Below are 17,554 nucleotides of genomic sequence, written 5' to 3'. Positions count from 1 at the left end.
AAAAAACAAGACTACAAATATTACGGTATCAGATGTAAGAGACTTACCAATTGAATTAAAATAATTCTGCAGACTTAACATTTGTAAATGATAATATTTAATCCTAGTAATTTACTAAGAAGAGCACCTATTATTGTTAGAGTTTTAGTATTAGAAGCTTTCTCTAAAATACTAAAAAGCATAAATGTGAAATAAAACTGATCTATTGAATACTGGAAAGATAAAGATCACAAAATTTACAAACAGACTATTTTGTTGACTCTTAGAAGTTTTACCGATGTCCAGTTTATTTACTAGAGTAGAGTAGACTCTTCAGTAATGTACGAGTTCTTCTCCAGTTTAAACTGCTCCTTTACCCGTTCTTAATTCTTCAGCTGACCGTCACATTGGGTTTGTGGGGGTGATCCAGTGCTCTGTGTTTTTACTGTATTGGTGCCACAACCAGGCTGCCATTTCTGGACCTTATCAGTTCTGTGCCTTTGCCAGTGGCTACTTAAGAGACTTAAGAGGCAAATCATACTCAGGTGAATTCCACACTACTTAGGGATATTCTGGAAGTGATAAGTGTCTATTGCTCTACAACCTCATGGCTCACAAGACACAATATATCTCCTTTTGAACTCTGTTCACCTGTGATTAATTTAAACCATGTTTGGTATCAATTCAAGCTTGCATGTTATAAAAACTGAAAGGTATTATTGCAGACATCTCTGATCGCAGAAAAGATAATCTTTAGATGTGGGGGTTCATAGAGGTTTATCAGACACTTTTGCTGATAATGTGGTTTCAATCTTATGATATAGAATCAAAATGAACAACACCACAGACCATTCCATTTTATTAGGAATTGGAAAGAAGTTCAGTTAGTACAATTTTTCAAAATAAAAGAGGAGCTGTATCAATATCAAACTTGTACATATGACAGAAATCAAAAGCTTTGAAAAGAGAAAATTTCACTCAGGTCCAAAAGTTTTTCAAATAGAGTATCTTTTGAGGATAACCACATAAACTGGCTATTAAAATAGACACATAATTTTTCATTATTGCAAATAAAGAAGCATGATGTGGCATCGTGTGGCGCAATCGGTAGGGTGCTTCACCCACAACCGAGAGGTCCCGGGTTCGAACCCACCGATATGCCCCGATGTTGTGCCCTTGGGAAAAGCACTTTACACGACTTTCCTCACTTCAACCAGGTGTAAATGAGTACCTAGCTTCGGTTATGGACTTCTGTCCGATAGGACGCTAAATGGAGGTTCCGTGTTTGAGGAGAGCCACACCTCGAGCACGTTTAAGAACCCACCGCACTTATCAAAAAGTGTAGGGGTTCTTCCCTGTGTGAGTGGTTCATATCCTATAGTTGTATGACTGCACATGGGTTCACCCTTAGTAATAGCCTCCGGCTAGAAGGGCAACCCTGACATGTACATGCTGAACCAATAAATAAAAGAAGCATGATACAAAAAACCTCCATGTTTAGCCTCTGGCATGCCAAGTTCAACCACAACATGAAATCTCAAGTTCACGTTAACCACCCAATCGTCAGCTGGTGTGCATTTGTACCGCATCTCTCCTTCTGACTGGAAGGCAAAAATCATGTCACCTTCACTTGGTTCCCATTCATGTCAGCTACCACAGAATTACACCTTATAACCTTACTGATTGAAACCAGCAGGAGATAGAACAACAGATATCCCTAGTGGCACACAAGATTTATCCTTCTGGAAAAGGTAACGTGACAAGTTTGGGTGGAAACTTGTCTTATGGAATTGAACCAGTACCTTAGTCAGCTCTATAGGGAGGGGGGGAGGTCGCCTGTGGAAATGATGCTATTCCCTATGCTTAGTGATTAGGTTATCATACAATGTCAGGAGGTTTATTAGAAGGGGAGATAGGGAGGGAAAAGCAAGGAGCCTGTTGTTAACCCTAATCAAAAATGTACCATACATGCAACATGCCAGGACATAGATGTACCAAGTTTATCATCACCTTCACCAAGAAGATTATGTTTTTAGATGCCTGTGTTTGTATGTTTGTGGACAACATAACTTGAGAAGTTGTGGATGGATCTTTACGATATTCCGTATGTTGGACTTGGATGGTAAAGAAATGATTAGCTTATGTTATGGGCCCCCTAGCGGCATTCTATGGTCCCGCTGCAGGACTTCCAGTTTTGATATCTCTTGTTCTGGAAAAGCTATGGTCACGACTTTAAGTTGGTAGATGGTTCTTGTTCAGTGTGGTACATGTACACTGTGCTTAGTTTCATCTTGTGACCTAGAGTGTTTTGTTCAAACCTGTTGGCAAAAGTGAACCGCTAGAAATGTATAGGGGGACCAAAAACAAGTCAGCATGCCAAAGTGAGTCCGGAAAAGCAATAGATAGCTGGAAGAAAAAGAAACACAACCTTATGCAAAGAGAAAGCCAAGTCACGGTTTGGATGGAGACACCTGTCACAACTAGTTCCCCTTTTTCTACAAAGGAGGAGTCAAATCACTGTCATGCATGCCATTGTCAGACTTTAGAGCTTACAATCTTTTTTCTTCAAAGTTTACTAATCCAACTAGCCTTGGAGTAAAAACCACCACTATTTCCATTGAGCTACCATACCAACAGACACTGTTTGGAAGAGCTGGGGTTCTTTTTCTTGGACACTGTCCAGTTCCGCAATTTATTTGCCTTGGGCGTTAAAGCATTTGCTCACTAGAATAGACTTCAAGGAATGCTGTTGGGGAAAGATAGTCTGCTATCTCCGCAACTGCTAGAATAAACAGACAAACTTGTGAGTGCAGAGACCCCTTTCTGCTACTGACCAAACTGCATCCAACCAGGTTTTTCTACTGAGGACAAAACCTCATGCACTGCCAAAACTGGTTATGAACTGCATGTACCAGCATTGGAGAATTGAACAAGTATCCAAAAGAGATACGATACATATCATTATCAAATCTGGCACACCAACTTGTGCAGAGACCCCTTTCTGCTACTGACCAAACTGCACCTGACCAGGCTTTCTATCAAGGATACAACTTATTATGAACTACCAGAGCTAGAGACAGAAATGACATATCTAAATGATTGTCTAAATATAGCGACTTATATATCATTATTAAATCTGAAATGCCAAAGTATTACTTGATGAATATACTACCATACATTGATTTATATCCTACCCGGGCCGCGACAACCTTCGATATAGGTGTTCAGACAGGTCCATACCTGAGGCTTCCCGAGTTCAATTCAAACTCGCTTTGAGTGCACCTGTTGCCCCGCTGTCGAAAATCCAAATACCAGATTTGGACGTTGGAATCAATGTTGTTACAATTTCTCTATTCAAGGACACAAAACTCTCTCAACTTCTGGCACATTTCACATTGAAATACATGTTTTTTTCAGGTGGGTATGACATAAATAAAATACAACATCGTGTATTCCGCATCACCCTTGGTCCCGGCCCTCCCGCGGATCAGGCCGGTACCTCTGGCGATACAGATTACACTATGTTGTATTTTATATGACAATGTATTGATATGATGGTGTTTATATCTTAAACTGACTTTGATGCAGTAGAAGCAGAAGACATGTTGACAGCCGATGTCGTGAGGGTTGGTGGGCCACTCCCCGCACACGGCACACTCCTTCAGTTCCACGGGACCGCGCAGGTTCACATCGCTGTCCTGCTGCCCCGAACCTAGCAGCTGATTCGTCACAACATTCTTCCATCTCCTGATGTTGATCAAGGGCAGTAGAAAGAACAAGAACTCCTGTGGAAGTTAAAGAAGTGGTTGTGAATACATGTATGTGGACGGGATACAAAAAGTTACAACAAATCCATTGTTACCACAGTGAAGAAGGTACTGTTTTTTATGTGTCCGTGTTCCTACAACTAGGTATTCCAACCAAAATTTCAGAAACACAATACAATGCAGATTTTTACTGTTTCTGAAAGAGCTGATGAAGACAAGTAAAATACTTTTTAAATGGAGCAAATATCTTGAACGGTTGCTGAGATATGGCTCCTTGAAGTTGCCAAAATCTGTCCTCACAAACGGTCGGCCGCGCAATTAAACATGAAAATGAACAAAAATGCTTTTTTTGAGGGGTGATAAAAAGGAAAGTAAAGCTGAAAAGCTTATTCTATCTTATAGACTTGTAATATGGACTACTTAGAAGCACTCCGCAGAGTCCCAAACTTTGATATCATTTTATTATGTTTTTTTCACAGTGTCAAAGTAGGCTTCTTACGCCAAATTACTCAGGTGGCAGCGTGACCTTTGACCCCTGGAGAAGGAAAAATCCTCCAAAGTTCACACAACTGTATCTTTTCACCGGAGCAACTCTGTCTTCCAATATTTCACACAAATTAACACCCACTTGTGTTCTTTAAACAAGAACAATCATCTTACCTGTACTTATTCTAAAAAATCATTAAACTGAGGGGAAACAATCCACATTTTTGGTTAGGAAATCAAACGCAATTACACAAAGAATACAAACACGGTCATATTTACCACAAGTAACAGTGAACTTTATTTAGTAGTACATTCACTTGTAACATTTTACCGATGTATCTAATTGTAATCTTCATTTTACTCCACAGGGTCGACGGAAATACACGTAGCTGACTACGTAGAGGATTATTTACAAATGAAAACTTACATGCCTCAGTACATACAGTGTATTGGCTGAATCCATGGATCAACTGACTCAAAAGAAACCGCCCTCCTTTGTGGCTTAAAACAGACAACTTCGTTCTTTTTGCGGCCTGATGTCTTTATACGGGAAGTTTTTGGTGCATTCTTGCCGCTTTTGGTGATTTCTTTGGCATATTTTTGGTTCAATATGTGGTGAAACTTGACAATTTTTTTGCCGATTAGCCGAATTTTGCGATCATGGGCTTTGCGTATACGGGGTTCGGTAAACCATTGCGTCAATGGGAAACGGTTTGGGATTTCACAATCCTTTGCAGTTCGCCGGTTTTTGCTAAAAAGCGTATTGCAATTAACTGGTTTCTACTGTACTAGAAAATGTTACATCAACAGAATATCAGCAATGCTAACTGCCTTAATAACAAGGTAACCTCCGTCAAGTTCAAAGCTGAGATTGCATAAATATTTCACATTACAGTATTTGATGAGTCATGATGCAACAATACATTAATGGCACAACTTAACACTTTCACAATATATAACATGTTTTTACTATCTTCTTTGCCTCTTTTTAAATATCAAGAAGTGAAATATTACTATGAGTAAACAATGTAAACACTGCATTTATCATGACATGGTCAACATTCAAGGTCAAAGGCTGTCTTAGTAAACACAACATACACGGATTTCTTGGATGCACGTAGTTATCATCTAATAATCAGTTATATAATGTTCACCACCTTTTGCAAAAACAAGCTTACTTTTAACCCTTTTCTATGATAGCAACTGCTGTCAACGACTATTTATTCTTACAAACTTAATACTCAGTCAGTTAGTAGAACTGGCTGCACAACTTATCAACTTTCAGTTTGTCCTCCACCATCCAATATCTCCCCCCACTTATTGGCGTGACATCTATATTCTTCAACACAAACTTCTTCTCTACTGGTCTAATATCGGCAACATCTGGGAGTTGGTACATTCCTCCTGAAAAATACATTCTTTTAGTTTTAGTAAATATGATTGTGTCTAACATGGTGATTATGTTAGTCCATCTGCGTCAATGATGACCTACATGTATCCTAGTACAATGAACCATACCATCATTCCACTGATTTGTATCATATACTACTAGACCAAAAAAAGTATTTGGAGTGTGATACTGAAAAAAGAATCAGACTGCATGTGACTGAACTCTGTAAGATACATCAAGAAAATCTGGAGTTAAGAATTGAACAAACAGATAAATACCTGCAACTGGATGAAAGAAGGTAAGTGTCACTGTTTCAACACCATCTTCTACCACTGATCCTGGGTACCAGGTTGGCTTGTCGTGGAGGTCGCTGTACCACACTGCGACAAACTCACCCGGTCGGTACGACACTGGCTCCTGATAGTATTTGAGACAAGAATAATATTTCAGGTAAGTACAGCAGTTTTATGATTTTAACTACCTAGACCAGCAAAGTCAAGCAAAACATCCCATGGCACAAAAAGCACTGAAACAATGTGGTTGTGACAAGCTTATTTCAAGTTCACATTACACTTACCCTAGTCTGCACTCCTACTTCAGTCTCAACTGTCATCTTCTTTTTCTTCTCTGTGACTTTCTTCCCCTTCTTGCCTTGCTTCTTTTCATGAGTACACTGTTCTGCTTCTGCTGTCATCTTCTTCTGTGTGACCTTCTTTCTCTTCTCAACTTGCTGTTCTTCTTCAGCATTTTCCTCATCTGGGGTCTTACTGTTTCCGGCCTCATCACTGTCAACACGATTTCTCCTTTCAACATCCACTTTCTCCAGGTATGAGGACTTGACAGCGCTCACTTTCAACTGCCTTTCAGGCGCAGTGAAATCAACACGATCTAGATTTGGTTCTGGCTCAGCTGGCTGCGTTGCTCTTGCAATGATGACAGATAGTTTTGTTTTCAACTCCACAGAAGACAGCTTCTTATTCCCAGATGACACAGTGAAATCTTGTGGCTTTCCTGAAACGCCAAGAACTTTCTGATTATACTTAAGCTCGTCTTTCAAGGTGGAACATTTCCTTGTCTCCGAGAGACCATCGGTTAGTCTGCCGATATCTGTGACTGTCCTACAAGGGCCTCCATGCTCATGCACCTTGTCAATGAGTTCTTGCATCATGGCGATTCTTTTCTTGTCTTTCTCCTCTTTCCTCTTCTTGTTCTCACATAGAATGCGTTGTTTCTCTTTCTCCACTTCTTCCCAGTGATGTCTGTCAGCTTCCCTGACTTTGGGGGCCATCTTTTGAGCGTCTTTAAGTAACTGTTCCTTCTCCTCTTGTGTCTTGCTATCCACCCACTTGAAAGTCTTGTTCTGCTTCGTCATTAACACGCTGCTGTGGTGCAGGAGATGAGCATTGGGCTTCTGTTTATTAGAGTAATCGAAGTCCCCAAAGTCACTCTCTCCTATCAGGTTGGACTTCCTGGCATGCTTTGTCTGTTGTTTTTCCACTTCAGTTGCTTGTTTTCCATACTTACCTTGCTCCAGGAAGTCCCCGAGCTGCTTCTCGGTCACAAACAAGCTGCTGGCACAGACCACTTCAAGCATTTCCTGTGTCAGGGCATCCTCCACAGAGTCATATAGTGAAGCGAAGACTGGGGACTCTTGAGGAGGGAAGTCAGGGAAGAGCGCACAGGTGTCAGCCTCAAGCAGTGTGCTAGCATCCTCAACCAAACCTTCCAGGTGTTGATATAGGATCTGGATGTACTGGTACATATCCAGTATATGTACCTTGGGGCTCTGTATCATGTCCCACACCGGTCCAGATACACGGTGATAGAATATACCAAGCGCTCTTGCCCCTGCCAAAAGTGGAGGACTGGCTACATCCGAGGCGATGGAACGAAGCAGCTTGTTGTCTTTCGTCAGAACACCGCTGCTCAGGAATTCCTGGATGTCCTTGTGGTGGTGGTATACTGTGGCTCCACCCAGAAACATGTTGTTGAAACGGTTTGATCTGTACGATATTATTCTAGATGTGATGGATTGTAGCCAAGCTGTCCAGTCACCCCGGCAACCGCTCTTCTGGTCTCCTCTTGGTCCGAGAGCCTCGCAGACAGTGCGCACAAAACGGATCACTGCTGGCTCTGCCACCCTCCAGTTTTTGAACTCATCTAGCTGGTCTCGTCCCAGTGGTCCAAATGCCATCTCCAGGGAAGCCTGATGGTCTTTGAGGGCCTGGGATGCATGGTGGCTTAAACCAAGGAGGTAGTGGGCTGTACAGAAGAATGCATGGATGCCCCTCTTGTCTTCATTCGAATCGCTCCTCTGCAACTCTTCATCTTTCCACTTCTGAAGATTCTTAGTAAACAACTTCATTACAGCACAACGGTCAGTCATGGTGGTCTGCAGGCCTTCCAGAAGCGTTTGCTGTACTTTGGAGGGATCATTCTGGGGATGGATTTCTGACAGCTCCTTCACCACAGCTTGGGTGCTCTCCAAAACAGAGGAGGCTGTTTCTTCGGCTACAGGAAGGTAACCAAGAGACAGCTGTTCGTTGTCGGTAACACATTGAAAGTTGAGCACATGTAGACCATCTCTAGATGTACCGTCAGTGTGGAGCCCCCAGTGTTCCGCATCCGCCAACTTTTCTGCTACCTTTCGCCTCCCTAGATAATATGCCTGCGCGGCGAGGTTACAAGTTGTTGATTTTTGAGGCAAATCCTTGGGCAAGAGCTTGCAATCAAACAGATTTCGGGCAACCGTTTCGATGACCTTGGGCACCTTGTTGGAGCCCACCTGCATGCCCTGCAGCTCCATCACACATTGCTTGACACCGTCTGTGAATGGAGCTCGGTCATCATCCCTGGTTCTGGTGTTAGTTTTGTGCAGATCCTTCGTCATTTCAACCTTCTCTTCGAGCCTGGCAACTTTCTCAGCTTGTAAAGAGTAATCCTCTTGTTGCTTCCTGATCTTGTCTTTCATGCACTTTTCTCTTTCATCACACATAATGCCTTCTTTCTGTCACTTGCTTTTGTTTGGGCCACCTTCTTTGCTTTATGCAGCTCCATTTCCTTCTCCTTGAATCCTGACTTCTGCTCCATCATTCTCGATTTCATCACTCTTACCTTCTGTAAAAGCTGCTGTCTTTCACTCATCCACTTTTTCCGTTGCTCAGCATGACTTTTCTTTCTCCTTCGCAGTGCTCGGACAACATTCTCCTTCTTAAGTGCACTGATTTTCTTCTTTGCTTCCTTCAGGAGAGCTTCCTTTGCTTTACACTCCCTCTCTTTCTTGTCATAGCAAGCCTGAGAAACTGTACTGACCTTTATTTTCTTAAGCTGTCTCCTTACTGTCATCAAATCAACACTCAGTTGGGCATTTCTATTCAACAATTCCTGTCTGTCCTTCTTTCTTTCATCTGGTGCCACGTTGCGATCCTTGAAGAGTTGTCTTCTTGAACTCCTGATGTCTCTACTTATTTTGGTACATTGCTGTTGAGTTGTGGGGTCACGTTGTGGAGGAGAGCAGGCATTGACGTACTTCATCACCTGGAATGCTTCAACAGAACCGGCACCATCTCTGGTTTTGTTCTTCTTAAGACTTGTTAGCCTTGACTTTAATTTCAGAACTTGCTTATGCACAGTTGCCTTTGCTTTTGTTCCAAGCTCTGGGAATTGCTTTCTGTGCCATGCCGTAAAGTGATCCCAGGTGTACTTGTCACTTTTGTCTATCAGCGATACTATCTCTAAAACACCTGCAACTGTGTCAGATGGGAACTTCCTGCCAGGTGAGTCCAACAGACTCTCCAGTGTTTCACCTGACAAGGAAAATAAGAACCAACAAGAGTCCGTAGGACACAATTCTCCGTGAAGTATTTATAGTATGTACAAGTATTGACCCACACAAATTGCATCTCTTCTCAGTCCAAGTAGTGTTTTAGAGCAAGTAAAGAAAAAGTGTTTGTTTATATTTTTCTTTCAATACAGGAGTGGTCAACCTGCTGAAAAGTATGTTTTTACAGTATGGCACAGATGGGATCTAGAAATTCCGGGAAAAGTCACAAAGTTAGATCTAGATGGCCCCTTTTCAATTATCAACGAACCATTCAGCCTTACAACTAAGATGTATCAGAAATCACAAATATGCAGTAAATCCTCTTTCCACAATTTATTGCAGGCCGGCCTGATCTATAGCTATCAAGCTATTTGCAATAAAAAAAGGCTCATTTATATTATCGTAACATTTCACGAAGGTCAAAGGTCACCGGATCTAACCACCCGGAAGGGACACTGGCGCGCGCACTTTTCTGAGAGATATTTCTCAACAATCTTTCATCCCCTGCGTAAACTTTTTACATTGTCACAGCCTCCGTATTATAAACTACAAGTGTGGTAAGTTTGAAGGTCCAGAGATTTGCCATTTTCACACTGTGCGTAAAAATGCATCGTCCGTGGTCCCGTGCGCACATACTGGATGCGAGTTGCGAGGGACACGGCATACTTAATACACAGACTGAAGCTCACTCGGCACATGTTCGCAGCTAAAACTCACAATTCCCGTTGCCGCATTGGTATGTAACTTGGTATATCGTTTGCTAGGTTGCGTGTGGTGATGCACGTTGTCTATTTTTCAATGTAACAGTGACTATACGATCACAGCAAGTAAGGAAGATTTATAACCCGTATCTGCCTGAAGTATTCCAGTCATGCATAACGGATTATAACATGGTCCCTATGGCAGGGCAGTGGGACATAGCATTAATTATAGGGGTGCAATTACGATATTGGATTGACGTTTAAAATAGTTATGGTGTAACAAAGCTATTGTGCATCACCACGCCGAACCAGGCAAACGATATGCCAAGTTACACACCAATGCGACAACGGGATCGTGAGTTATAGCTGCGAACGCGCAAACAAATGCAATCCCAATACTCCCAGAAGGAGGTCATCCTCCTTCCCGGAGTAATAACTAATCTGCATACTGGCAATTTTAATCGATGGTCATGAAAGTTACTTCGAACTTAATTATTCAATAAACATTTTCTAAATACCGTTGTAGCTTAAATGTAGCTTTCCTGTGATCACATCCAACCAGAAACCAATTAGTGGCTTAGCAACTGAAAATTATTTATCGTTGCCCCTTTTTATTTGCTCTCTTCAATTAAAAAGTTCATAAACATTTCGAAAAAATTGGGCATAGGTTCGGCGCTATGACCCCTAACCGGGGGCCAACGGTGCCATCGAGTTCAACATATGGAAAAAATACTTTCCACTTGGAACTTGAGGCAAGGAACATTTTTTCCTAAACACAATACTGACAGAAACTTAAATACTGTAAAGAAATGTTCACGCAATGTCGACAAATGATAGAAATACACAATGTTATTGTATTTTCCACTTGGAATTTAAGGCAACTAACATTTTTCATCAAAAAGATTTTCAAGGAGATAATACTACGGTGGAATTTTTGGAAAAATTGGGCATAGGTTCGACGCTATGACCCCTAACCGGGGGCCAGCGGTGCCATCAAGTTCGACAAATGAAAAATACACAAGGTATTTCCCACTTGGAACCTGAGGCAAGTAATATTCTTTCATAGAAAAAAATGACAGAACCTTAGATACTGATATGGAATTTTTTTTTTAAATTGGGCATAGGTTTCACACTATAACCTTCAAGTTCAACAATCAAAAAACACAATGTATTTCTAACTTGTGGCAAGTGACATTCTTTCATTAATAAAAATGCTGTGACCACTAGAAAAAATGCAAAAATACAGTCAAGCATTTTAATCAGCTGCAAGCCATAACAGTACACATACAATGTATGCACTCTCTTATCTATCATAACTTCTTGTATGAAAGTTGCAAAAAAATACCATTTAAAATGTATGTCAGCACACCAAAATGCACAAAATTCTAGTTTACCTTGAAATTCCGGCTCCATGGTGTAGAAAACCATTCATTTGTGCCGCTCAGTGGGCGAACTGCGCTCTGACAGACGACGCGCAAGCTTGATTTTCGCGCGCTGGAGTGACGCGCGCGAAACGTAAACAAACCCTTTGTTTACCTCAGTAAAATGTAGCTCGCGATTCGCGGACGTACATTCGAGGGAGAAACCGATTACATCATCAGAAAGCTCTGTTTTCTGCCGTTATTTTGACAGCGGTGACAACTATAAACGGCTACAATTTTACCTTCGTTTTAGAAAATGAAAATTTCAAAAAGTTTTGAATCGCCGTTTCTGCCCCGAATTTTCATGGTGTGTAGTTGTCACCGGTATCATTTTAAAGCTCGTAATCTGCTCTTGAATATGATGCTAGTTTCACTCTACTGGTGCAGAGGACGGCAACGCGCAGGCGCCGTAAACAAGGGAGTTCCCCCGAGGCGCTGCAGGCAAAATGGAGCCCGCGTTCGGCGAGACGCGCGTCCCGGCCCACTCCGAGCGGTTTTCATCGGCCAATTTCTGGAGTTTTCGGGATCGTAGAACCCCAAGACCCACATTTCTGGAGAGACAAGTTTATATGCTTCATTTTCATGTACAACACGGCTATTTTAGGGGGATTGTCTTTGCGCCGCGAACATGGAAAGATGGTAACAAATTTCACTGTCAGCCATGCGGTAGAACATTTTCGCTGTAGCGTTGGAATACCTACTACAACCTTCTCTGGCCAGCAATAACTCAAGAAGATATGGATCAATTCTGATGATATTTAGTGGGTAAGATTTGTTGAAAATACATTTTGTGAAAAAATCAACCCCAGCATTTTATTATGGACATCTGTGCAATGGCCTAGTGTTCACCTTGCATGAGTTCGATTCCCGGCCGAGTCATACCAAACTGACTTTAAAATGGTACATACACTGCTTTCTCTGCTTAGCATTTGGGAAAGAGTATGGTAGTATTGAACACACACAACTACCAGTTGACTAGCCCCCTACTGTAGTGATTGCACAAAGTTGTGTGGCCCAAGGGTTACTGAAACGGAGATGGGCACCGCCCTATGCACCGTCTGGTGCAGGGGGACTTAAATCTTTTTTAAAAAACTTTTATGTTGTTGTACAGTAAATGAACTTGAAAAGGAAAAAGAGCAAACTTACTGCGAATCCGTGCCACAGCAACTCTCTGGTCATGTACTCAAAGCTGACCTACCGGTATAGAAAACATGATGTCCAGATCAGATCAAATTATTAAGTCAACATGTTAAGTGTTTCAGGCAAAAGCTAATAACAGATTAAACTAAACCCAACCCCAAAAGTTTGAAAACTCCTCTTCGTTTGATCACATACATGTGTATCCATCACAAGGGGTAATAAAGAACTATCCAATGATCCGTGCCATAATGCAATTGAGAAGAAGAACTTTATTGCACGACAACTATCAAACATAGTACGTAGTACAAAAAAGAGGTATAGAATGAAAGATGTGATCAACTGAAATCGAGTTAACTTTCCAAACTTTTGCATCGTGTTTTGCTACCAACCTTGTGGATTTGGACTTTACTTTTCAACATTCAAGCTTAGTGTGGTATGATCAATATGCTTGTAATCTGCAGTTTGAAAGGAAGCTGCTAGGGGAGGTTGCCCTATATATCACAATGGTTAAGAATTTTCTTCAAAACTGGTTACTTGTTCCAGTGGAAAATTCAGCAGTAATAAAATATGGCAATCCCATAGGACCTAATAAGGTGTGCCGAATTGGAGTGGTGGTGTCAAAGGAGTGACCAGCTATTTCCTTTGAGTGACAACTTAGCGAAAAAAAGCATTTATACTCCGTAGTCTAACATGCAGCCAAGGAATTTGGTCAAATCCTGTCACATTTTGAAATCAAAACCAAGGCAGATCACTACATACAAACATGTTTTAGAAATAGCAGCGTTACCAAATTCCTATGATTGATCCAACAGGTGTTAACATTGTTTTCCCACCTGACTGCTAGCGTCTTATCATTCATAGTCTAACATGCAACAATGAAATTTGGTCAAATCCGGTCACACTTTTAAATCAAAATCAAGGCAGATCACTATATATACAAACATGTATTAGAAATAGCAGCGTTACCAAATTCCTATGATTGATCCAACAGGTGTTAACGTTATTTTCCCACCTGATTGCTTGCTTCTTATCATTCATAGTCTAACAGTAACACACAACAATGAAATTTGGTCAAATCCTGTCACATTTTTAAATCAAAATCAAGGCAGATCACTATATACATACATGTCTTAGAAATAGTAGCGTTACCAAATTCCTATGATTGATCCTACAGGTGTTAAGATGCATTTTCCCACCTGTCTGATTGCTTGCTTCCTGTCGTAAACAGGCCGTATGGAGAGAGCCCTTTCCAAGAGGGACTGGTACTGGCCCTGCTGTAGGAACACCAGGAAGTTCACCACAGAGGCCACCTTCAAACAATTCTCAGCAGCAGACAATACCTTACTAACCTGTGGAGAGAAACAATGATAGGTTTAAGTACCTTAAAACAGACAGAAACAATAATTAAATGGTTCCTTTGTTTGTTCGTTCAGACCCTTGTGGCACAAAGGACAGCAAGTTTCTTCAGTAGAAGGGTATATTTTATAGGGAGAGGTTGCTAGCCCTTTCCCTAAATAAAACATATGGAGACAATACTTTAACCTTCAGCACACTGAAAGTAGGAATTTGTCATATTTACACAATCTAATTATCTTTAAAGATGAATATCTTTACAGCTATAAACTAGGACAGAAAGAAAGACATCAAAAGAATATACGGTGAGACTCAACCTTCCCTGACCAACACAACTTTGTTGACAAAAGGGAGAAAGTTTTTAAAAGAGCAGTTTAACTTGTCTACAGACAAAGTTCCTGTCCACCCAACTTTCACACAGAATCCAAAAAAATAGCTGAGCAGTTTTTTCCCATCACTTACATTGCATTTATGACACCAAGGAAGTAGATAATGACTTATATTCAACTAAAATGAAGATGTACAAGAAATTTTCCACACTTCCCATTTTCGTTAATGTATGAAATCTAACAGACAACACAGGTTTAGTAACACATTGTCAGAATAGTTACATTCCAGCACGTATCTAGAGACACTTACAAATACTGTAAATGCAGAAATGTTCTCGGTGGTTTTATGTTCGAGGCAACGTTTCACCACGAACTTAAAACCACCGTGAACATTTTTGTCCAATACTGTAGCAGTATGAGACTATAGTGCTGCCGCAAACTTAAAACCACCGCGAACACTCCATTTTTGACTTAGCCTGAAATAAAAACCACGCAAACTTAAATGCATTTACAGTAAGTGCTAACTCCAGTTCACTAGACTATAATTGAAATACCTCAGCTCAGATTGTGGTAGCCAGATTTTAGAACGAATCCTACCTTTCTATAACCAGCTGGCGTCAAACGAACTTTGCAAAAATTGTGTTGTTTAAATCAACTGTCTGACACTAGCAAGTTTTGATAAATTGCAACATCTTAATTACATCTTAAGGGTAGCGGTTGTACTTTTGAAAGTACAGACTCGACCGGCGTACCAACGCTTGTCTCCATGGAGACGACGCTGTCAACAATGAACTTTTCATTCTTTCCAGTTCTATTTTTCTGTCATCATTTTCCTACAACCCTTTGTTTGTCCATGTGTTTGCCTTTAAAGTTTAAAGCCCAAGCTGAGTCACACGTTGTAAGCTAGCGGTAGTATTTAACACACCATCAAACTGAAGACACCGAACAAGAATACGGCTTCTTGTTCCCCGAGCACAAATTATAGACCTCTCTGGTGTTGATATTGTTCTTTTGGGTCAATTTACACGGGTTAACCACCTCTAAAACACTATAATTTCAGGGGCTGTTTGAAAAATTGCAGTAAGTATAGGGCAACTGTTTTACAGGGAGACTTTAACCCCTTACATAAAAGGTGTAAGGCTTGAAGTAATTGAAATTTTATGTGCAAAGGAGGGAGGGGAAGATCGAAAACTTTTGTGGAACTTCTTAAAGTTACTGTACAAGTTTTCTGAAAATCAGTATTTTGGTTGAAAAAAAAGGCCCAGAAATGCAATTTGATGATTTTTTTTGCTTCGTGCTAAATTTGTCTTACAGCCTTTGCAGGCTTGAACAAATGACTCATGCACCTCATTTGAAAATAATACAGTACAACATATTTCCCCATATATCACTCTAATTTTCAATTACTTGTAGGACTGAAGTTATATCATCTGTTAATCAATTTTGCCATGTATTCTAAACAGATGATTATTTTCAATTAGAAAACATGTACACACTATAGCTACTGGCACATAGAAAAGAAAATTTAATGGTGTGTTAAGTACTACCGCTAGAATTAACATGTAAATCCGCTTGGGCTTTTAAGTTTAAGCCCAGACAGACATATGGGGTAAAGTGTTGTAGAAAAACGATGACAGAAAAATAGAACTCAAAACTATTCTCTGTCAGAATAGTTGAACTTTGTTGTTGAAATTGTGTAGATAAGACAAGAAGGTTTCTAAATATCCTTCATGAAATTCCTTTACTTTCTTTAAGATTGCAACGATTGGAAACTCAAGAAGCTTTACTGGTTTTAAGTCTTTATCTAAAAGCACCTGACAGTGTACTAATGCTCTGTAGTTGGACTTAACTGTAATTTCCAACTCAACACAAAAAGGACTTAGCCAAATTTCACTAGTTGCTGTTCAGTTGGAAATTTTGGCTAAGTCCCACTTTTCTATTGAGTCAGAAATTATGTTAAATCCAGCGACAGAACAAATTCTACCAGAACAGATGAACAGCTTGCAGTTGTAAAATTACTATAATAATCATATTTCTTTAAAATTGCAACATGAGGAAACTCTAGCAACTTTGCTTGTTTTGAGGTTTTTATCTAAAAGTGTATTTAAGCTTTGTAGTTGGACTTAACTGTAATTTTCAGCACAACACAAAAAGGACTTACACAAATTTCACTGGTGGCTGTTCAGTCTAAAATTTGGGTTAAGTCCCACTTTTATATTGTGTCAGAAATTAAGATTAAATCCAGCGACAGAACAAATTCTACCAGAACAGATGAACAGCTTGCAGTTGTGAAATTACTATAATAATCATATTTCTTTAAAATTGCAACATGAGGAAACTCCAGCAACTTTGCTGGTTTTGAGGTTTTTATCTAAAAGTGTATTAAAGCTCTGTAGTTGGACTGTAATTTTCAGCACAATACAAAAAGGACTTACACAAATTTCACTGGTGGCTGTTCAGTCAAAAATTTGGGTAAGTCCCACTTATCTACTGTGTCAGAAATTAAGCTAAATCCAGCGACAGAACTTAACTATCAAGCTCATAGTGTACCACTGCTGAGAGGGTACATGTGTACGTTGATTCAATCAAATACATTGTAGAAGCAGTAACAACTGAAAGGTAAGCACTTGTTGGCTTCCTGATGATATTATTACTGATGGGCACAACAACGGCGCTGGTCAAACTACGGTGATCCTTTAAACTGGGTTAACTGACAATTCTTTAGTCGTTACTCTAAACATTCCCATTTTTTGTCAACCTGCCAAAAACTTTACCCCCTCTGTGCTACTACAGACAGGTTTTCTAGTGTTGATGACACCATTTCATTGATGGAATACTGTAAATGCAGAAATGTTTGCGGTGGTTTTATGTTCACAGTTTTCACTGTAAGCTCTTTACCGCAAACTTAAAACTTCCGCAAAATTTTTTGCCCTCCTACCCCCTTGTCTTCTATTGTCTCAAACACTCAATTTTCTCCCTACCGCGAAATTAAAACCATGCGAACTTAAATGCATTTACAGTAGTACAATGTATGTCTTGTTGACCTCCAGTCTTTCCAAACACGATATTTGAGTCCCCATAAGCAGCACTTTGACCATAGCTAAAACTATCAAGTCTAAACACAAAATCCTCCCTGTCTAATATCTTTGAAATATTCCCATCTAC

General features: G+C 40.3%; 2 protein-coding genes across 2 annotated transcripts in view; both read right to left on the bottom strand.

Annotated features, from left to right (window-relative positions):
* The window catches only part of LOC136443380 (peroxisome biogenesis factor 2-like), a 37,210-nt gene that overhangs the window by 12,318 nt on the left and 7,338 nt on the right, over positions 1–17,554 (bottom strand). Inside the window, exons 5-7 of the mRNA XM_066440601.1 lie at positions 13,904–14,056; positions 12,714–12,761; positions 3,558–3,764 (exon numbers count right to left, since the gene is read on the bottom strand). Coding sequence (XP_066296698.1) covers positions 3,558–3,764; positions 12,714–12,761; positions 13,904–14,056 — 408 coding nt within the window. The remainder of the gene's footprint in view (positions 1–3,557; positions 3,765–12,713; positions 12,762–13,903; positions 14,057–17,554) is intronic.
* LOC136443651 (uncharacterized) lies at positions 4,445–8,669 on the bottom strand. Its single transcript, XM_066440968.1, has 3 exons — positions 6,200–8,669; positions 5,901–6,039; positions 4,445–5,636 (listed from the first exon to the last, which is right to left on the bottom strand). The coding sequence occupies exons 1-3, from the start codon at positions 8,615–8,617 to the stop codon at positions 5,482–5,484; spliced, it is 2,712 nt and encodes a 903-aa protein (XP_066297065.1). The 5' UTR covers positions 8,618–8,669; the 3' UTR covers positions 4,445–5,481.

This window comes from Branchiostoma lanceolatum, chromosome 10, assembly GCF_035083965.1.
Source record: "Branchiostoma lanceolatum isolate klBraLanc5 chromosome 10, klBraLanc5.hap2, whole genome shotgun sequence".
In the NCBI taxonomy this organism is placed as follows: Eukaryota; Metazoa; Chordata; class Leptocardii; order Amphioxiformes; family Branchiostomatidae; genus Branchiostoma; species Branchiostoma lanceolatum.
The sequence above is the reverse complement of the archived record's forward strand: the minus strand, read 5'-3'. Positions and strand labels throughout refer to the sequence as shown.

Excerpts from the sequence above, each read along its gene's own strand:
- LOC136443651 (XM_066440968.1), bottom strand. The coding sequence starts at position 8,617 with ATGTGTGATGAAAGAGAAAAGTGCATGAAAGACAAGATCAGGAAGCAA. Across the intron at positions 6,040-6,199 it reads AAGTAGGAGTGCAGACTAGG|GAGCCAGTGTCGTACCGACC; the intron begins GTAAGTGTAATG and ends AAATACTATCAG. Across the intron at positions 5,637-5,900 it reads CTTCTTTCATCCAGTTGCAG|GAGGAATGTACCAACTCCCA; the intron begins GTATTTATCTGT and ends TGTATTTTTCAG.